The 22,845-nt window shown below is 38.9% G+C and overlaps 2 protein-coding genes across 3 annotated transcripts in view; one reads left to right on the forward strand and one right to left on the reverse strand.

The window, feature by feature from the left end:
• Positions 1–1,005: 1,005 nt before the first annotated feature.
• Positions 1,006–22,845, reverse strand: part of LOC122661447 (NADH dehydrogenase [ubiquinone] 1 beta subcomplex subunit 9) — a 32,588-nt gene continuing 10,748 nt past the window's right edge. The window contains exons 2-6 of one of the 2 annotated variants that reach the window (XM_043856830.1): positions 12,784–12,920; positions 12,507–12,548; positions 6,002–6,083; positions 2,004–2,059; positions 1,006–1,296 (exon numbers count right to left, since the gene is read on the reverse strand). In XM_043856830.1, the coding sequence (XP_043712765.1) occupies positions 1,216–1,296; positions 2,004–2,059; positions 6,002–6,083; positions 12,507–12,548; positions 12,784–12,903 (381 nt within the window). In that variant the 5' untranslated portion in view covers positions 12,904–12,920 and the 3' untranslated portion in view covers positions 1,006–1,215. Of the gene's footprint in view, positions 1,297–2,003; positions 2,060–6,001; positions 6,084–12,506; positions 12,549–12,783; positions 12,925–22,845 lie in introns of those variants that run through there. The other variant, XM_043856831.1, reaches the window with a different exon arrangement.
• LOC122661445 (protein ACCUMULATION AND REPLICATION OF CHLOROPLASTS 6, chloroplastic) lies at positions 15,719–21,579 on the forward strand. Its single transcript, XM_043856828.1, has 7 exons — positions 15,719–16,071; positions 16,163–16,393; positions 16,534–16,758; positions 18,066–18,326; positions 18,430–19,396; positions 20,320–20,444; positions 21,175–21,579. Exons 1-7 carry the CDS (start codon positions 15,757–15,759, stop codon positions 21,463–21,465), a joined length of 2,415 nt encoding a protein of 804 aa, XP_043712763.1. The 5' UTR covers positions 15,719–15,756; the 3' UTR covers positions 21,466–21,579.

Genomic DNA, 22,845 nt, shown 5'->3' on the forward strand with positions numbered 1-22,845 from the left:
ATAAATATATGAAAAAATTTAATTTACAAAACCCCATGTTGAGAGGTCTCTCAAGTCTTAATACAACCCAAATGTTTGCAATGCAATAATTCTATCAAGATTTAAATATTCTAAACATGTTGTCCACATAATCATCTAGTAATTTGAATTTTTTTGAACCAATACACTTCTTTCACACGAAGATGCAAAGGTATAAAAACAAGTCACAACTTTCTTGTGAGAGGGCCTCTCTTTGGACAAATTGTACTATAAACCATGGGAGGATCATAATTAAGCTAAGTCCAAGCATGCAAGACAATCCTCCAATACCTTAAAAAGCAGGATTGGCAATCGGGTAAGTGCAGTGGATGACAATGGGAAGCCCTAAAATGTGAACGCATGTGTCTCAAACGCAGACTCATTGCGTGTGGTATCTGGCTGAATTAAGGCTCAACTTTACACCAAAATGAGCCACATTGGCCAGCCTCAAGCTCAATATGGTTCAAAATCTTTAAATTTCCCAATTCAGACCTAGCTCATTTGCATCCTTAGGGGTGGTTATAATGTACAGTTTTCAGGATTGTCTCCTATTGAGGAGCCTTTGGAGCAGCATCTGGATGAAATGTCTTCTATCAGATCCATCGATTAGTATGGAGAAGGGTATTTTTTGATCCTGTAAGATAGAGGGTATGACAAAGGAGTTCAACCACGATCACATTACCAGTGGTGAAGAAATTTTTCACCAAATGACCAAGATCATTACATTTGTAATAGCATATCTAAAAATTCACAATGATTTGAGATGCAAAACTTATGGCACTTAATTAGATGACCAGAAAAGTTTGAACTGTATTAAATCCATCAACCAAAACACTTGGTTAGATAACCAAAAAAGTTTAAATTGTACTAAATTCATCAACCAGGAAATAAAAACATCTTGATCATGCAGGCTCTCAAGCAACAAGCACACCCCTCCCCCTCTTTTTTTTAAAGGGGCCAATTATTAGGAAGTCCCAGTAAACTAGCACTTGCATCGATATTGGATAATTTAAATACCTAGAAACTTCAACCAATGAAGAAGAGTATCACAAGTAATAGAGAATTTATCCACATGCAAGGATTTTTGAAAAAGCCCTGAGAATAAGTTGGTTTTGCAGAGGTCACTTCAACATGTCATGTTCTCAAACGAAATACAGGCAGGCACAGGCAACCGAATCACCTAATGGATTGAAGACTTCAATGTTTACTCATTGGCATAGAAAGGGATGCTTGGTTTCCGACATTATCTTCATGCCCATAATCATAAATTATCTCAATCTGCATAAAAAAAAAAACTCAAATTTTAATCAAATTCATCAAGGGCGCCCCTATTACTGGTTTAAACCAGAATCTCATTCAATAGTAAGAGCATCATAAAATCAATTTTGCTAGCTAACAGTCACATTATTAAGTGAAATGCAACAATATTCAACAATATGCAAATCAAATTGCCAGACAGCCAAAGACAATGAAACATTGTAGGAAACAGGTAAGAAACAAATAAAAGTATAGAATGTCCTTTGACCTGTAACATGCCAATTGTTAGGGAGAAAATAAAAGAAACACAAATCCAATAGAATTAAAATTTATGCCTTTAGTAGAATTTCACCTTAGTAGAACTTCTAGCAAATGAAATCAGTAATTTGAATGTGTAGTCCTGGAAACAGAACCTTGAGATCTAATGATCACTTGCATAGGAACTTCAGAATAGATGTATGGATGCTTATTCATTTTACCATCACTTCTATTTAATCACACCAGAAAGTACAAACATAATGGAAACTTTCAGGAATGCATGCATTAGGGTAAGACGGGATAGCATAGGGATTCAAAATATAATTGCTCAAAAAACTCGATAGATCGATGTCATGTCAAAGAAAGAAAACAAAATGCACAAAAATAAATTGAAATTGAGAGAGCACGCATTAAAGTTTTCAGTGTTTTTCTTTTTTCCATGTGATGTGTAATAAAATATACAAACTTACCCCAGAAGGCGGTGTTGGGTTTCGCGTAAACTTTGAACCACCAGGAGCCCATGGAACTGCTCACCAAGAACTTAAGATTTTAAATAAATATCAAATTGCAAAGCTACAAGAAGTGATAAAGTTGAAAACTTCATCACAGTACTAAGCACAAGAACTAAAGTTTTGCAATATGACTCCATGAAGAGTTTGATCAATGAAGCACAGGAAAGTTTGAGAACCTACTTAAACGAAAACATAATACGAAGTTGAAAGTTGGAAACAAATATTCCCAATCGATCCAACAAGTATGCAAAGCCTAACCTCAAGTAGCTATTGCATCAAATTACTGGTTCAAATCTAACTTTAGGAGAAATGTTTCATTTTTCATAAATAACAAAGTTTTACTAACAAGAAAGCTGGAAACACATACAGGAACAAACAAAAACACTTCCTAAGAAGGAAACAGAAGAGCATAGCTAGAGTTCAAAAAATTAGCTGATCAGCATCCATTGGAATAAGATATTCCAAGAGATACTTAGCTCACCAGCATTGCAGCTATGAAGAAGCCTCCATGGACAAGGATCCAAGGAGGCCAGCCGTTAACAGATCTGGAATCTTCTTCAACAATCGAAAATGATCAATTTATAAACTTGGTTTAACTCATATGATGTATGAGTGATATCAAGTCTGTGGTTAAGGAATCCACAATCAAATAAGCCTGAAATACTGCCATAATATTGCCTTAATATCTTGTTGACCAGAACCATGTTCAATAATATTTCACTTATTCTACCACATCAGAACTTCTTAGTTCCCAAATTTACTTCCCCTGGTTCAGTTGATAGACATGTGAAAAAGCAATTGTTGAAAGAATATCGATCACTATTTTTATTCTTAATTATAAGAGGGATATAATTAATAAGAATGCTTGCATAATTTAAAATCTTCATTTAGCAGACTGGTATGAAAAAACCACATGAGACTGACGTCATTGCATAACTTAAATGGTCCCCATTATTATATCGTTTTTCTTTTTGTCAATGGTTTCTCAACTGAAGAAACAAATATGTTTAGTCTTCAAAAACACAATGATTCAAGATGAAGCTCCTATACAATGGGAAGCCTTGTTCAGAAGATAGAGCATATTTGTTCATTCTATTATTTTCATAGAATTATCATGTTCATCATTAATAGGTAATAGTCTATAATTGATAGATGTTATGAGCAGAAGAAGGATTAACATAGCTTGTATTCAAGAGACTATATGGAAGGGTAAAAAAGTTAAGGAGTTTGACAACTTTAAACTTTGGTATACGGGGGACAAAAGTAATAGAAGTGGAGTGGGCATAGTAGTGGATAAAGATTTAAAGAATGATGTGGTGGATGTTAAAAGATTCGGATATAGGATTATATACATAAAACTTGTGTTGGAGAAAGAAGTTGTCAATTTGTCAATATAATTAGGATTGGATGAAAGTAGCAAGTTACAATTTTGGGAACACATGGATGGATTAGTACAAGGGTTTCGTCAAGGCAAAAATATTATTATAGGGGGTGATCTGAATGGACATGTTGGGAAAGATCGTAGAGGCTATGAAGGTGTACATGGAGGATATGGTTTTGGAAAGAGGAATAAGGAGGGGATCTCAATTTAGATTTTGTTGTGGCTTATGATTTATCCATTGTAAACACTTACTTTGAAAAGAGAGAGGATCATTTAGTTACGTTCAAAAATGGACATCACAATAGTCAAATAGATTTCTTCCTAACTTGAAGGTCTGATAGATTGTTATGTAAGGACTTCAAGGTTATATTAGGGGAGAGCCCAACCACACAAAATAGATTAGTAGTAATGGATATGTGCCTCACTACACAAAATCGTAAAAAAGGTGAGCTTATTTGCCCTAGGATAAGGTGGTGGAACTTAAAAGGAGATACGTTGAAATCATTTACAAATGAAGTGATCAAACAAGGAGAGTGGGACTTTGAGGGAGACAATAATACAATGTGGAATGAGATGACTACTTGTATTATGAAGGTTACTAAAGATGTCCTACGCAATTCGAAAGGAAAACAACATTCCTCTAGAGAGACTTGGTGGTGGGATGATGAGGTTCAAACAACCATTAAGACTAAGAAAGCTAGTTTTAAGACATGGCACAAGACTAAGGATGTAGAGGATCTACAAAGGAATAAATTTGCAAGAAATGAAGCTAAGAAGATTGTGGGAAAAGAAAGGGTGAAGAAATATGAAGATCTTTATAAAAATCTAAGCACAAAGGAAGGGGGAAAAGCTTTTTATAAGATAGCTAAAGTGAGAGAAAGAGTATAGATCTCGACCATGTTAGATGTATTAAAAGTGAAGATGCTAAAGTACTAATAAGGGATGAGGACATTAAGAAGAGATGGGAAAGGTTATTTTTACAACCTACTAAATGAAGACACTTCAATTAATAGTGTTTCAGAAGACTACATTATCCATCAAGACACCACATGTCGTAGATATATACGAAGAATTAGGGTGTCTAAAGTAAAAGAAGTTTTGAGGATGAAAGTAGGCAAGGCACAAGGCCCAGACATGATTCAAGAACTCGATCAAAACTTGTAGTTTCGACCGAGATGAAACCAAGGGTCGAAACCACATGTTGTATGGTTTTGACACTGTTTCGGCTAGGGGTGCAAGTTTGGCCCTGTCGGCCCAAATCCGCCCTGGCCCGCCCTGAGTCCGAACAGGGCCTGGGCTGAGATATTTGGCCCTAAGGGCGGGTCAGGGCTGGAAAATTTCTGGCCTAGAGTCAGGGTCGGGTCGGGCCAGGGTTGAGGCCTTAGGCTAAGCCTGGCCCGGCCCAGTCCGACCCTGTTTTAAGTTATACTATAAAAAATATGTTGATATAATATATATATATATATATATATTATAAACTTTAAACATTACCCACATTTTGTTATATAATATATTATATATGAAGATAATAAGTGATATAATATATTTTATTATAGTATTATTTTACGTAAAATTGATAATTTTCTCCTCAGCCCATTCCAGCTCATGCATTTCCTTTCCTCTCCCCATGATCAGGGCTAATCAGGGTCAGTCCGGCCCGACCCTAAGGGCGAGTCAGGGTTGGATTTTTTTGGCCCTGAGTTAGGGTCGGGTCGGGCCCGGGCCCAGCTAAGGGGACTTAGGGTTGGGTTTGGGTTTCATAAAGCCCGACCCCATTGCAGCCCTAGTTTCGGCCATATCTCTGTAATTTCACAAGTTTCGACTTGAACACCAATATAAATTCAATTATCCCCATCGAAATTAAAGGAAACCTGGCTCAAAACCAGGACAAGAACTTATTTATGCCAAATATCATTTAAGTAAATGATTTTATATTTGTTAAAATCATTTACTTAAGATATTATTCAATAATTACCAAAACACCCCCTATTTGAATCCAATAAATAGTTAAAAAATAAAATACCAAAAGAATAAAAAGTCAACCCCCCAGTTCAAGATCAAAAACTGGATTTTCGACGGTAGGTGCAATTTTCAACTTTTTAATGCAGGGTTTTTCTCAAATCAAAAAAATTCCATAAATCTTAATATGATAAAACATTGCTAAAAAACAAAAGAGCGGTAAACAGAGTTGAATAGCAAAACAGAATCAGTGCTTTCAACAACATTCAGTCGGGAAAAGGCTTAGTTAAGTTGACTAGCATCAGGATGCAATCTCCTGACAGATAACCCTGGAAAATTTGCAAAACAATTGAATTCTCTAAGAATAGTCCAAATGAAACATATAATTATATTTGAGATCTATTAATCTCGTAATATGTTTCAAATCCCAAATCAATAACAAAGTCTAAAGAGGTCCATTTGAAAGAAAGGATAATTAAAACTATAATACCTAAGCAAACTAAAAGGCTTAAACAAATATATTTAAAGAATAGGTGAAAGATAACTCAATTAACAATCATTACTATATCAACTGGACAACCAAAGAAAACAAGTACCCTTCTACCATGTAACTTACCAATGTATGGATCAGGGTGCCTAAACTTGTTATGAGTTGCTTCAGCATCAGCAATCAATCTGTCAATTGTATCAAGATCTTCCTGGAGTTCACAAACAGATGTAATCTCACAAATCAAAATTCTAGAAACAAAAATATTTTAGTTAAATATTCTCCCGTAGTAATGGCAATGGGGTGGGTTAAACTGAAGCCCAGAGCCACCCCTCCAGTAAATGGTGGGTATGGTATTTTAAAAATATGCCCCCCCCCCATTCACTTACATTAGAAAATTGGTGAGCCCCGTGTATGATGGGGCAGATAAGATTTTGCAATATTTTGAGAGGGTCAGGCATGGCATTGGTGAAAGTTGCCCCAAACCCCCTAACCATACTTATTTCCTTGTCTCAAAAACCAACACACTAATTTGAAGGCAAAAGCACAGAACCTAATCTAACAGAACTTCAAATGTTGCATTCTACGCATAGAAAACAAAATTAACAGTCTTATAAACACGCGTAGAAAATAAATCATTATAAGCCCTTACGAGATGTCCAAGGCATTTGTAACATTTTCTATTTAATGACCATTTGCCCAAGCAACAACTAAAAAGTATCTGATGTAGAAGCATCTTCCCATACTGGTCCTCTAAATTCTTTATGGTTAAAAGCCCAAAATATCATCTTCATCATTTCTTTAACTAGCCATCACCCAGTGTGCCGATTCAACATTCTTGTCAGAAGTTATGCAGGTCCTTTCCAACTACATGGTACCACTTAATAGAAACTGTAAGTTTCCAGACCTTTCACCCTTTCAAGCCCCCATGTTCCTGCTCCCAATCCACTCATGACGTCTCCTGATGTCCTCAGCATGACCCAAATGATAAAAGTTTAAGAAGAAATGAAACCCAAAGCCCAGATCTCTTACATTCTATGAACTGTACCTCTCTTTTTTTACTTCTCCCTTTTTCAAAATTGTTTTTGTTTTTATCTTGATGTTTCATGATATTATTATCCTTAAATTAACATAATGAATTTTTAATCCAAGCTGACTCACGCACATACAGTTTCAGAGCAAGGGATATTTGGTCAAATTTGACGTTTTTCAGTCTTTGTTATTACAGTTCATGGAAAAAACTTACTTCTATTGCAATACAAGAAGCCTAATTTATATCATGTGGATCTGGAGATATTTTATAAAGGAAAACATAGAAAATGCACATGTAAAATATCAATAGTTAACTAACATATTTGACTGATGTTTGCTAAGAGGCCTCAACAGTGGTGTGCATTGATCAACTATAACATCCATTGCAACTACCAACAGATATTCGTTCTAAATATTTAACATTACTCACGAAAGTATAGTAAATATTTATCTTTATAAACTCAACATCTTTCTTTGTCTCTTACTTTATGACGATAATATCAGAATATATTTCTGATAGGGGTAGATTTTGAATTGAGGAAACCTGAAAAAATTAATCATGCAACAGGTTATGTGAAAATTGAATCAATTTAAAAGTATTTGTTAGCTAATAATTGAGGATATTAATTAGTAAAGTGCACATGATGGCATAGATCGCAGTTTCTGATGAAATCTATTCTTAGAAGTGACTAACATGATTATTCTTTAACCCTGCTGGAGAAGAAAACAGTAAAGAATAAAAATTTGTAGTTTGAGAAGATTTCAATGGTCATGAAAACCCAACATCTTACCCCTGATAACAGTACAATTACTGCGATTTCAACAATATTTACAATTAATATAAAATTGATATTTTTTATTTTTTTTTAAAAAAAAGTTGATATTATTAAGACTGGATGAGCTCATACTCTTATGAGAACGAAAAGAATCAGGTAGTTGACCTGAAAAGTAGAGGATGCAAACTAGCTACTTTGATGTTATAGTAGCTAGTTGTGATGAGACCTCTAAGCATATTTTCATAGAATGTGGTATCCTGAAGCAGATACGAGATATTAGATGGGTCAGTTTGAGGCATAAGCATATGAATCTGAATACATAATCCAACCAGGCAAGGAGGGGGTTTTGTAGAACCGATTCGACAACAGAGGCTGACACTGATGAGACGGAATTGAATCGTCCGCTTCAAAAAAAAAAAGCAATAGATAGCTTTTCAGTAGAATTGGTGTAACTGTGAGTATACACACGGAGGGAGAGTGAGAGGGACCAGAGCCACCAGACCTAAGACAATTTTTACCCGTCTGAGACCAAATATTAAAAGTTCTGCAGTGTATAGTTCCTTGTGTCATCTCAAGGGGACTACAGAATAAAAGGAACTGAACGGGCCATTGATGATGAAACAAGGGAATACCCTGGAAAATAGAATGCATGCGAATATTCAATAATATACTTTAGAGTTGAAACTTTCTTTCACATATCCTATGGACATCAAAAAATGCTTCCTAAGTGATTAATCCTGGACAGATAACAGTATGCCGTTTTCTGATAATAAATGATATGTTTTCTTTCTTGCCTACAACCAGAGAGGGGAGGAGGAGGAGAAAGAGAGAGAGATGGGTCAGTTAGCTGACTTGTAACAGGAGACTTCGAGGACATGTGGAGATCAATGCTTCAAAGTATCCAGTAAAATCGGTTTCAGAAACAACATAGTCACGTCAAGAAACACATCAAGTATGTTAGAGTTCCAACAGTAAACAATAAGAGGTACAAATGGACACTGATTGAAACAAAAAGATAGATTAAACAGATCTACTAATCACGCAACAAATCTGTCATGTGTACATAGTGACAGGCATAACCCGTGATTTCTTAAAAAACAACAATAGACAACAAACGCTAGCTTTTGATAGTTTTAAAAGGTCAATTTACATATAAGCATAAAACTACAACAATCCACTCATAGTCTGGATTGAGATAGAGAAACTCCATTGCAGCGTAAGATAAAACCCACGAGTTAATAGTGATTGTGCTCTAACTAGCCTACATTCGCATCTACATTACACAATAAAGCAACCTAAAGCATATGGAGGGGCAGTAATGGAGGTAATACTTTCCCATCATTCATTTGGTACAATAGCGAATCTATCTCTAACAAATGCCGTGCAGGTAGAGAAAATGCAATTAAGACCAGAAGTATTGTTATGTTAGGCATGATCAAAGGAATTGTAAACATTATACAATTCATTCGATAGAGCATTCAGAATCCTGTTCTTGCATTGAAAATCTGCTTCGATCCAAGCAAGCCTCTTCATATCGAGATCAATATCCTCACTATCCGGAGGCTTGGGATCAGTCAATGCAAACGCCACCCCTATTTGCGTTAATGCAAATAGCATCATCTGCTTCCACCGTTTAAAATTCTGCCCGGTGAACTGTGCTATCTTATCAAACTCGAGACTATTCTCGTTTCTCCATACTCGGTTGTATGGTAGCAGAGTATTTTGGGCGCGAGAGAGGTGGAAGGTCCACAGAGTGATAGTATCCACAGTATTATTCCCAGCCATAGTCTTACACGAGAAAATAAGCCAAATAAGATCTAAATCCTTAAGATTGTTATGTTAGGCATATCTGTAAGACAAAGCAGATATACATAAATAGAGAAATACATTATTGCACACCGATTGCGAGTGAAACGAACCGTAAAGAAAGAAGCACGGACAACCGAGTTGAGTCGTATTCGAAAGATACTTTCCTTAAGGATTTAGATGCCCCTCTTCTCGCAACGGGTTGACCTTGCACCTTACCCTCCAAGATAAATACAACTCCTAAACGTATAGGTTGCGGTAACCTAATACGAGTACCAGCGATATCAAACGGCTATACGACCCTCTTAATACTTAAACAAAAATACGATCTCCTCTGCGAACGATCGTGGCGGGGACAATACGTCTCTGTTTTCTATATCAAAAACAGGCATGACATGGTGTATATATATATCTTCGAGTACCCTTTCATGAAGGGATACATCCGTATGAATACAGGTGATATATGTACAGGGGTGTACCCTTTCATGAGAGGTGTGACCGTATGTATACCTCCACGTACAGGGAGGGGGTGTAACTATTCATATACGAATAGACAAGTGTGGTTCAACCGTATGTATGAACCAAATCGAGGATGTAATTCTTGGAATTAAGATCATCAGAAAAGAAAAAGAGATTATATTATCCCAATCCCATTATGTTGAAACCATACTAAAGAAGTATGGTTATAATGATTTATCATCGGTTAAAACACCTTTGGACATTAATTGTTTTTTACAAAAGGAAATACTCACAAATCATTGGTTCAGTTACATATCTAATGAAGCTGCACTGACGAGATATCGCTTTAGCAGTTGGGAAATTGAGTCAATACACTCATAATCCAAGTATAGAGCATTGGCATGCTATGACAAGATTATTGCGATATTTAAAGGGAACGATAGCCTATGGCCTTCACTGATGGAAGACCAGCCGTGTTAGAGGGCTATTGTGATGCTAATTGGATTTCGAGATACCAAGGAAACATTAGCAACTAGTGGATATGTTTTCACACTAGGCGGTGGAGCGATTTCGTGGAAATCGGTAAAGCAATCTGTAGTACAGGATCCACCATGGAAGCTGAGTTTATAGCTTTGGAAAAGGCGGAAGCGAAGCGAGTGGCTCGAACTTTGATGGCGGATATTCCATTGTGGCAAAACCATTGCCTTCGATATCACTTCATTGTGATAATCAAGCGGCAATAGCTAAAGCTAAGAATAAAATGTACAATGGAAAGAAGCGCCACATCCGCCTAAGACATAATTTTGTACAAGATATTAATGAAGGAACAATAGCTATTGATTTTGTGAAATCAAAGCAACTTAGCGATGTTTTCACAAAACCGTTGCCTACAAAAATAATTCATGATTCATCTAAGGGAATGAGCTTAAGGCGTGACATAGGTCATGTGATGGACACCCAACCTATGTGAAGAGGTAAATTCTGAATTAGGTTCAAAGGGTACAAACGAAGTCATGGATGACCTGTCTAGTACTACTACATTTTTGCTCATTCTAGGTAGATAGGAAAAGTAGTACCACCACAAAGGAAGGAGGATGAGTCTTATAGACTCTTAATCTAGTCGGATCTCATGTAAAGTGGGGGTGTGTTATGTGGTGCACACTATGGACTGACCTAAATAGATGTAGGAGGTGAGGCCGTCACCGATGAGAATTTTATAAGGCGAATTCTCTAAACATCTATGAGACCAGGATAGGGACAAGGCCGTTAAAAATGTCCATCTTTATAAAAGGGATATCACAAACGGTCGACTAGTAGGATGTGGTGGTGAACTAGTCGGCTACACCGATGAGGAAAGGTTCAAGAAGTCGACTTCACCGTACTCGTGGCGTAGTTCATCGACCTAGTGTAGGTTCAAGTCCGAAGACACTTGCAACGATGTGTCCTACTATGTCTAATATACTTATCACTCGATATGTATCACTATTTTGAAACTTGTGGGGAATTGTTGTATTATTATTTTATAGAAGCACTTTTGGGTCAAAGCACTTGTTTCAAAAGCACTTTTTCAAGTGTGTGTCAAAGTTTCAAAATTGTGTTTTGTTTCATTCCCTCCTTTTTTGTTTCCCTCCTCTATTTTGTTTGAAATTGGTTGTACTCTCTTGTGTGCAAGAGGCTAGAATTGAGCTCAAGAATAGTCCCACATTGGTTGTGGGAGAGTTACTTGAGGGGTATATATATAGGATTGTTTCCTTAAGGTGTGAGCCTTTTGGAGAGGAAGACACCCTACTCTCTAGTGTGTGGGGGGGTCCTTGGGGTGCTTTTGAATCGCGCGCGCGCGCGCCGAGCCGGGCCGTGGCCGAGGCCGAGGCCGAGGCCGAGGTCGGGGTCGGGGTGTGGGTGTGGGTGTGGACAAAACCTTATAGGAGTTTTAATGTTTTGTTTAAAACTCGATTTGGTTCATACATACGGTTGAACCACACTTGTCTATTCGTATATGAATAGTTACACCCCCTCCCTGTACGTGGAGGTATACATACGGTCACACCTCTCATGAAAGGGTACACCCCTGTACATATATCACCTGTATTCATACGGATGTATCCCTTCATGAAAGGGTACTCCAGTATTATATATATACACCATGTCATGCCTGTTTTTGATATAGAAAATAGAGACGTATTGTCCCCGCCACGCACATCCGTTCCAGACAGACATCTTGTATTTTTGTTTAAGTATTAAGAGGGTCGTATAGCCGTTTGATATCGCTGGTACTCGTATTAGGTTCTGCAACCTATACGTTTAGGAGTTGTATTTATCTTGGAGGGTAAGGTGCAAGGTCAACCCCGTTGCAGAAGAGGGGGCATCTAAATCCTTAAGGAAAGTATCTTTCAGATACGACTCAACTCGGTTGTCCGTGCTTCTTTCTTTCTGGTTCGTTTCACTCTGCAACTGGTGTGCAATAACAGGTATTTCTCTATTTATGTATATCTGCTTTGTCTTACAGTATATGCCTAACATAACAAGTATAGATTTATCACTGTGGGATCGAGAAAACAAACCACATGTCTGTTGGCCTCAAACTTATCCCTCATGTCGCATGCCTGAAATTGAAAATTGCACATCAAAAAAAGTTTTTCGTATTAAATACTAATCAAGAACACAACTTATAGCATCAGATTCGAAGGAATTCCACAAAAGGGGGGAACAAAATGGTGGTATCAACAAAAAGGGACAAATCTAAGAATTTACGTTTTGGGTAATACGAAATTAGATTCTATTGATGTAAGGGAACTCCAATTTTTCAGATCAGAAATGGAAAAAGGGCTATATGCTTACATCTTGATAGAATAGATGGCGATGGACAGCCCAGTTGAGAGTGTCCTTCAGACACCTTCTGTAGAGGATCCTCACGCGCTCCTTCTGAGCAGCCCTCCTCGCTAGGTATGAAGCGCTCATGCCTGCGTCTCTCTCTCGCTCGGGAATACCTTGAAAAATGATTAACGTTTTCAAACGGAGGTGTATATGAATTATGAAAGATATAAAAAACCCTCCTATGCGGTTAACGTGTCCAGAAAACCCTTTATTTTAAGGTTAATTACTAACACCCCCAATAATTAACCTATATTTATTTAGGGAAAAAGAAGTCTGTCCGTAAGTGTGGTCTACGCTAGCACTCCCATGAGTATCTCCTTCCTCCCATATGAAAAGACACCCCTGCCCCCTTGTTTTGAGGAGGAGGAGAGAGAGACTCATGGGAGTGTTGGCGTAGGCCACACTCCCAGACAGAAAACTACTTCCCATTATTTAAAGTGAAAAGGCTGGTACGTCACCCGGGTGCCTAGCATGTGTCCTCCCCCCTTTGGAAAAAGACCTCCTTTTCCTACTGTGTCCCGCCTTGTAATTGGTGTATGCCGCTTGCTGACAAATGTATGCGCAACGCTCTCCCTTATTAAAATTTTCCTATCCTAAACTTCTTTTCTGATTTTCTCATAAAATAATTAAAATTCTTAGAATACCCCTAATCCCCTCTGACACCCCCTTCCACACCCTCATTATCTTCCCATGCCCCCCCGCCTACCCATGCCCCGACCTTTGTCCCCACCTCACCTCCACCCTCTCCCTATCACGACCCCCATAGTTTCCACCTCCACAACTCTATTGATCTTTGAGAACATAATCAATTTGCAACTCCATTTTCTCTTTATGGTGATTTTCAATGTAGCAAAACCCTAAGAGAAAGAGCTTAGTCAGACAAGACCTGCTATTTCCCGAAACTGGATAAAGAGTAGGTCAAGGGGAAGTATATGAGTCAGGCATGGGCCCACTTAACCAACCTATAACTTCTCTCTGATGTTGTCTTGGAGCATAAGGATGGAGTCTTGCTCAGTAAGAGAATTATAGATTCGTAAGATCATGATAGAGTCTCTGCGCGTTACTCGACTCACTTCTAAAAGCAGACCTTGTTGCTTTTCATCATAGCTTGTTGCTTGCTTGTTGTCTACTAAACGAGCCTTCAGTGCTAGCCTGACCCCTATCTTTAATATTAAATAAAGTGAAGCCAAATCAATGAAGTGAACATTCCAACCTATTTGTTTGAAGCTTTGTCAAGGCTGCCCACGCCATGTTGAAGTTTTGCTTCCCCAAATTTCGAAACCACAACAATAGGCTTGGTTGTTCTTCTTGCCCATAAGTTCTTGACTTTGAGGAAGGATTTGTCTTCCTATATATTTTAATGCACATGATAAATGTGATAAAACTTTACAAACTATAAAATATAGGGGGAGCATTCTTTGTGGGGGAGCACAGGGGCCACACACACGCCGGCATCTTGGGGAGTGCATTTCATGGGTGGCGGGGCGGTCATTTCGTCCCCCATTGTGTCTAGGTGTGGCGTACTTCCCCCCCCTCCCTAGAACATTTTCCCTAAAATATATTAAGGAAAAAGTAGGTTGCCAAGCTTCATGGAGCCTGTGCCAGACACCAAAAGGGGTGAAATGATCGCATGCGTCCCCCATGAAATGAAGAATCTCACCCTTGTTGGATGTCCCTATGCACTCTCATCAACCTCCATTCTGCTATAGGGGCCATGCAATGATCCCCCTCATATATTAAGAGAGTGGGATCTACAGGAGGCTCGCTTATATTGGTATCTTACATGCCATGTTAATAGCGACTATTTAATGAGGGGAAAGAGGAAAAACCCACCTACTTACAACATATACTTCCTTTTCCCATATATTAATAATTGCTTGCATTTAATTGATTACACCATGTTACTTCCCTTTTTATTTCTTTTATGGGAAAAAGATCATTGTCCGGTGACGTTCCCATGTACTCATCCACTCAATAGGACAAAATAACCGCCCCACCCCTCCTATTGGATGCCCGAGAGTGCCCCCTCATAGGCTCATACACAACCGGGTAGCAAACCCTTCCCCTTCTTTTATTTTTATTTTCTAAGACACGAGAAATTACTATCTTTAGTTGTGAGTCCACTTGCAAACATGAACCATTTTATTGGGCTATATTGTGGGGCCATGTCCATTCTGAATGTAAAGTTTCAACCAAGCAATAAGATAACTATCTTAAAAGCAAGTCTAAAATGACAAAAATACAAAACATACAAATAAACAAAATGACATTAATAGTCATTAGTATGTATCAAAATTTCAAGAAAAATATAAATCTCACATGATATGTGATACAATTTCATAACCCTACATCTAAAAAAAATAATCTTATAGATAAAGAACTTTGTTTAGTACTCCCATGAGTCTCTTTCTCCTCCTCAATGAAAAGTCATCCTTGTCTATTATTCGAGGGAGGAGAAAGATAGACATAGAGAATTCTAGCATAGGTTGCGAACCGCTTTTCAAATCTTATATGTTTCTTTTTTTGAGGGAAGAGGATTCTTTGAGCAAACAACAAAGAGGAGTGCATCAATGAAGTATTGAATAGTTTCGTATATAAAAGGATAACGAGGTCATTTCATGTAGAAAGGAAAGAGAAAGAGTATTTAAGAAAAAGATTCTATAGGTCGCCCAGGAAAGATACACTAGCGCTTGAACATAGAGATTTAAATATTGGATTTGAATAAAGGTCAATTAGCCGATTCGAATCACAATCAGCCGACCAGAGTCCTGGAACGGACGATCCATACCGGATTTATAGAGTTCAAGTGACATTTGACCGACTCCGGATCGGTCAGATCGGGTTCTTCTGGGCACCTGATTCGGTTAGCGATTCTTTTTTTAAAACCCTGGCGGAAGAAACAAAATATTACAGACAGATTAAGGAAGCGAGCCTTCAATGGAAGCGTTGAAGCACTTCGGCTTTGGGATATGCTATAGCCCCAAACCAGATGCAAAGAGAAGGAGACCAACCAGTAAATTCAAGCTCATCAGAGGGAGTGGTAATGGTGATGTGCAGACTGATGATTCCGTGACCACCTTCTACGCCAGCAAACACAAATGGGCAGAACGCCTTCTTGGCGACTTCCAATTCCTACCCTCATCTTCTCCCCCCGACACCCTCGATCGCCATTCCACTTCCTCCTCTTCTTCAGTCCTTCCTCCAGCTGCAGCTCCGGAGCGATATGTTTCTCTTCCTATTGATTTCTATAAGGTATTATTGCCTTCGTTTGCTCAGTTTCTCATTCTTCATCTGTGTGTGTGTGCGTGGATTCAATACAATCATTTCTGTGTACATTTTATAGGTATTAGGTGCTGAAACTCACTTCCTGGGGGACGGCATTAGGAGGGCTTATGATGCTAGGGTTTCCAAACCACCCCAATACGGCTTCAGCCACGACGCATTACTCAGCCGTAGACAGATTCTTCAAGCCGCTTCTGAAACCTTAGCAAACTCCAGGTCAAGAGCGGAATACAACCAAGGACTCGCCGTTGACAAAGATGGAACTCTCGTCACTGAAGTCCCTTGGGATAAGGTAATGGCTTCTGTTTCAGTTTCCTTTTCTATGTTTAATTTTATTACATAAACTGTTGAAAATTCACTGTTTCAATTCAATCGTGAGCGAATGTGATTGATTTGGAAAATTTCCCCTTCGTTTTTAATGGTTTTTGGTAGGTTCCGGGAGCTTTGTGTTTGCTCCAAGAGGCGGGAGAGACAGAGGTGGTTCTTCAGGTCGGCAATGGTTTGCTTAGAGAGAGACTGCCCAAATCATTTAAGCAAGACGTTGTGCTGGCGATGGCGCTTGCTTATGTTGACATGTCCAGGGATGCTATGGCATTGGTTCCTCCTGATTTTATTGAGAGCTGCGAAGTGCTCGAGAGGGCATTGAAGCTCTTACAGGTGAGTATTATTGAGAATCACATCTTGTTGAGTGGCTCACATCTTATTTCATTCTCTTGCTGAATACGTTGCTGTTGTTGGTGTTTCTCTAGATGACAACAATTCAAGACCATATTGTTATCAATCATATTTTCCTTTATTTTGTGAATGATCAATGATGGAAGGTCCATAGACCTAGTAGATACAGCATACAACTCAAAAGCACATGACAGCAAATACCAAAACGGTGAAATATAAAAGGGTATCAGGCGAATCAGGCTACCTGTATTTCCCCTTTGTTTATCTGCTATCTGTTCCCCATAAGCTCTAACAAAGATGGAAAGATTACCAACTGTTTGTCCTTACTTTCTCTGTTTATGGCCCATGTATTTTTCATATTGGATAATTTTGTTTCCCACGGTAGGAAAGTTATTGGTTTGCCTTTGTTAGGTTTATTCCTTGGTTGTTTTGCTTATGGCCTCTCTACTTTTCCTATTGGATAATATGGTTTGCCTTTGTTTGGTTTTCCTCAACTAAACTGTGTTTCCTTACGGTCCCAGGACAACATTTTCAATTTATGGTCTTTGTCGACAACTGAAGCCTCTTTCTAGCCCCTCTCCATGGGCAAGGAAAGGCAAGTCCTTACGTGTGACTGAAGTCCTACTTAATGGGCTTATAAATAAGATGTCCTATAACATATTTTACCTGGACAATCTAAAAGCTGTCCCCATTTCCAACATGTGTGGACATATTCTGACACTGACACAGCAGGGCCATGCCTAGTACCTAGTGTCATAGTGCTCTAGTACCAGTACTCCATAACCACTCCCCACACATACATAAGTAATTTAATCACTTTTGTAGAATAATTTTTAAATGATTATAGACCTCATTAAATAGACCTATGTAAATAATTTGATCCTTCCTAATACTGATAGAACGATTTGTATCAATGGTCCAATGGATATGATATAAACTGAATTGACATCTCCAAGTCTCCAATCCTATTTTTGGTGCCTGGCTGATTCCAACACCTTGTGTCCGTGTTGCCTTGTACTACTGCACCCATATCAATGTAACATAGGCAGCTAACAAATTATAAACAATGGATATCTAAGACTCAGTTTATTACATAATCGATTTTATTCTGGAAAGTAATTAGTTATGCATTCATATTGAAACTTTAGACTCTGATTCCTCAGCGATAAGAGCAGGTTGGAAGAGATTTTGATGTTTCTAATTCAGAGATTGTAGTGTTTGCTTGCTTGCAAAATGCGTTATGATTTGGATGAATGAGACATTGTTTCTCTCATGGTGTGAATTTCCAGGAGGAAGGCGCAAGTACCCTTGCACCGGACTTGCAGGCACAAATTGATGAGACATTGGAGGAAATAAACCCACGTTGTGTTCTGGAGCTTTTGGCCTTACCTCTTGATGAAGAGCACCAAACAAAAAGGCAGGAGGGACTTCATGGTGTGCGCAACATTTTATGGGCTGTTGGAGGAGGGGGTGCAGTTGCAATTGCTGGAGGATTTACCCGTGAAGATTTTATGAATGAAGCGTTCTTATGCATGACAGCAGCAGAGCAGGTATGTGTAATGGGCTTTTTTCTTTTTCTTGGTAAGAAATTTGCTGACACCCTTTCTGTATGTGTTGCTTAAAGTTGCTTCCTTCTTATTTTGTGCTATGAAGGTGGATTTATTTGCTACCACGCCAAGCAATATTCCAGCAGAAAGTTTCGAGGTTTATGGGGTGGCGCTTGCTCTTGTTGCTCAAGCTTTTGTGGCTAAAAAGCCTCATCTAATCAAAGACGCAGATAACCTGTTCCAACAACTTCAGCAAACCAAGATAATGGCTCTGGGAACCATGATCTCTGACAGTGCCACAAGGGTAGATTGTGAGGTGAATTTTGCTTTAGAGCGGGGGCTTTGTTCGCTGCTTGTAGGAGAGGTTGATGAGTGTCGGTCATGGTTGGGTTTAGATGGTGATAACTCACCATACAGAGACCCATCGGTTGTGGATTTTGTACTGGAAAATTCAAAGGATGATGCGGACAATGATCTTCTTCCTGGGCTTTGCAAACTATTGGAGACATGGTTGATGGAGGTGGTGTTTCCCAGATTTAGAGATACTCAAATTATGCAGTTCAAACTCGGTGATTATTATGATGACCCTACAGTCCTTAGATATCTGGAGAAGCTGGAGGGGGCTGGTGGTTCACCCTTAGCTGCAGCTGCAGCCATAGTCAGAATTGGGGCTGGGGCTACCGCAGTGCTTGATAATGTGAAAACAAGTGCATTTCAAGCATTGCAGAAGGTATTTCCACTAAGTAATAGGGAAGAAGGGATGAGAGATCAGGAATTTTGTGATAAGAACAATTCTGTCCCATATATGGAAAGTGAGGATCTTGTGGAGAAGCCTAATCAAGATAATACTGGTGGTGTAGCTGAGGTCTCAGGGAAAATCAATTCTGATGAATTGGCTGGTCAGGGGTTGATATTTGACAAGATAAAAGATGCAGGTCCAAAGATTGTCTGTGCTGGTGTGGTGGTTGGATTACTGACTATTGCGGGCTTGAAGTATTTACCGTCTAGAAATGGATCATCAATTCTACATAAAGAAGTTGGTTCGGCAATGGTTGCTGATACTATCAAATTAGGTATAATCCATAGTACTCCTTTGTGTTCAATTGTTCCTGTGAGAGAAGTAGTGAAACAAGATATGCAGTTGCCCCATTTAGTTAGGATAAGGCTTATTGAGTTGTTTGATTGAATTATAGTGGTTAAGATTATTAGATTGCTAATTCAGTAAATTATAGAGCCTGTTAATGAGTTATGACTTACGAGAAGTTTATAAACGTTCCAAGTTATGAAGCAGGAGCATCTAATAGGCGTGACATTCTCATCTTATCTGATCCAAAGATGCTTCATTATGTGTCAGTGAGTCCTTGAGAAAGGTTTAGAGGCATCTCTAGCGCTTCCCATTTCTTGTTTGAAACCCTACTTGGTTTTCTTTATAATTCCAAAGCTTTTTCCCCCCCATTTTTTGGGGCACGTAATTTTAAAGGCTTAAGTGCGTAAGTGACAAAGGGCGGGCCTTGGCACAATGGTAAGGTTGCTCCATTGTGACAAAGTGGTCGCGGGTTCAAGTCTAAAAACAGCCTCTCTGCGAAAGCAGGGGTAAGCTGTGTACATTATGACCCTCCCCAGACCCCGCAATGGCGGGAGCCTCGTGCACTGGGTACGCCCTTTTTTTAACTGCGTAAGTGACCTATTTGAGAAATGTCAGACGGATTGTTCTATTTTGACATATTGAGACATATCTGAACCAACAGTTTGTTGCCATCTGAAAGGTTAGTTTTATTATTCTTTCTTTGCTTTAAGTAAATTCGATTTGTTATTTACCCATAAAAAATTCGTTTTGTTATTCATATTAAAAGTATATTCTTGTAGAAATGTCCTGGATCATTTTTTAAGCATAATGGATGCAAGGTTTTTGCAGAAACTCTTGTCCAGGAGTGGCAGAACATTAAGAATACTGTATTTACTTTGATCTAAATATTGGTGGTACGTCTTTCTGCAGATGAAAAATCTGTTGAGGAGATACCCAGAATGGATGCAAGGTTTGCAGAAACTCTTGTTCGTGAGTGGCAGAACATTAAATCTTATGCACTAGGACCTGATCATTGTCTCAGCAAATTGCCAGAGGTGAGATGGAGTTCATCTTGGTTATACCAAACCAATTAAAAAAAATATATATTGCGCTTCTTCCTTTTACTGGTATCAGAAGATTTTCAAGAGCACGGGTATCATTTCCTTCCTTTTGTTCTACCTGCAAAGCATCATGCCCACTCCCCAACTCCTTGGCCTGGTTAAAATAGGGAAATAGCTTAATAATCATTTCTTAATCCACAATTTGCCTGGTGGGAGAGAGAAAGAGAGAGGGGGGGGGGTTGCAGGGAGGAGAGGTTCTCCTTTGTATACATTTGTATGAAAAGTGTGATAATTGCCTACCCCTTGGTGCAGCTTGGTCAACTGTGTCTTCCTCTGGATGCTGCCATTTTGATGAGGGTGGTGTTGAGACTGAGTTCTCTCTTAGAGAGAGAAAACAGTTTGATAGATTTGCCTGGAGTTTAATAATTTGAAATAACTTCCTGTAGTTAGTGTGGATATGGTGTGTTGCGCCTGGTATTGGGTGTCTTCACTTGCTCCTCCACTTGCTTGAAATGAAGGTCCCGAATTTGTACTGGGTAGCTGTTACATTCGCAGCTGCTGCATATCTAGTCAATCACACCCTTACTCCTGTGACTAAAGATATTTTGATATTTCGTATATTGGCTGGCGAACCAATTTAGGAATGAGAATTTGGTCTTTTCTTGTTCTTTCTTTTTGATGATATTTGAACATGTCCTCTACATTGTTTATGTTCTCTGATCAGGTTTTGGAGGGTCAGATGCTGAAGATATGGACAGATCGTGCAAAAGAAATTGCCCAACATGGCTGGCACTGGGATTACACATTGTTAGGACTTACCATTGATAGTGTGACCGTCTCCCTTGATGGGCGCCGAGCCCTGGTAGAAGCAACGCTTGAGGAGACAGCCCGTCTAACGGATGTGACCCATCCAGAGCATAATGATTCTTATAATACAACCTACACTACTAGGTATGAAATGTTTTATTCTAAATCAGGATGGAAGATTACAGAAGGAGCCGTGCTCAAATCATAATTTCACTTCAGCGTATGTGGTTTATGGGGGTTTCTGTCCCCCTCTTTCCACCCTCCCTTGTAAATACAGCACTCCAAAACTATTTTTAATGCTATTATTAATATTTCATCAAAATTTCATTTCTCTCGGCCTAAAGGCAGCCTTGGGTAGTTGATCCGGGAAATGTTCAAGGTTAAACACTAATTATTACTACTTATGGAAACAGTTTCTTTCACTCAAAAGTGAAGAAGTTGGTTCTTACATTGAAGTCTGTATTTGTTACATGGTAGTTTGTTTGGTACTTTATGGATATGTCCTCGAACAAAGGACATATCTCTTGAGACTTATTTTCTCGTACTCTTGAAGCTTTAGTAACATCGAAAACTAGTGAAAACAAAGTATGTCAATTGGTATCATTGCTCTTCCACCACAAAGTGAAAAGGGCGTGTTTTTAAGCTTGCTCTCAGTCTCAACTTCCAAGCACCATTCGATCAAGAAGAGTAGCTCTGTCATTCGAGTTCTTATGTAGGGGTCAGAAGTGGACCAAAACTACCAGAGCATTGAAGTCAAGTATAATCTGAAGCCGAGAGTGGCTTCAGAGCATCTATCTCTATATGAGCAATGGAAGCTCCTTCAATGTTTGATACAAAAAGATTTTTGGGGGGAAGTTCTTTGTGCAGCAGCGCAGGCTGTGCCCAAACACATGGGCTGCCCATTGAGGGAGGTGGGGTGGTCATTTCGCCCACCCCCATGTGTCTGGGCGTAGGCTGCGCTGTTGCACAGAGACCATTTGGCCAAGATTTTTTTTTTAAGTTTAAAATTGTTCAACTAAGTCAAAATTTCATTTTACTTCGACCATTCCTAACCCATGGATTGATTTTCTTCAGCTGTATGAATTTAAGGATTGAGATCGAGTGAATACGTTTTGAGGCAATGTTAAAATTATAAAAAAAAGAGAAAATATGGGATTTTATCACCTCCAATTCCTCTAATAAGGGGAGTGGATCCTACCTTGGGCAGTGTTTTCGGGCAAGGGGTAAGGTGATCATTTCTGCTCACATGTGAGGAACTGAAGGAATTGGAGGGGATAACGATTCGAAAATATGATGCCTTGTTATTGTCAAACGGTCGAGATGAACCTCTGATCTAGAGTTCCCAAATGTTTGGTTTACAAGAAGCGGATAGCAAAGAAAAGAAAGGGGAAAAAAAAGGATAGAAGTCGGTTCGATCTATAATAGAGTTCCCAAATGTTTGGTTTACAAGAAACGGATAGCAAAGAAAAGAAAGGGGAAAAAAAAGGATAGAAGTCGGTTCGATCCATAATGGACCCTGACGGGTCACATGACCACCAACCAGTCTAACCCCCACTCCCCTACCTTCCATCCAGCCCATTAACTGGAA

This window comes from Telopea speciosissima, chromosome 5 (genome assembly GCF_018873765.1).
Source record: "Telopea speciosissima isolate NSW1024214 ecotype Mountain lineage chromosome 5, Tspe_v1, whole genome shotgun sequence".
NCBI classification, from domain to species: Eukaryota; Viridiplantae; Streptophyta; class Magnoliopsida; order Proteales; family Proteaceae; genus Telopea; species Telopea speciosissima.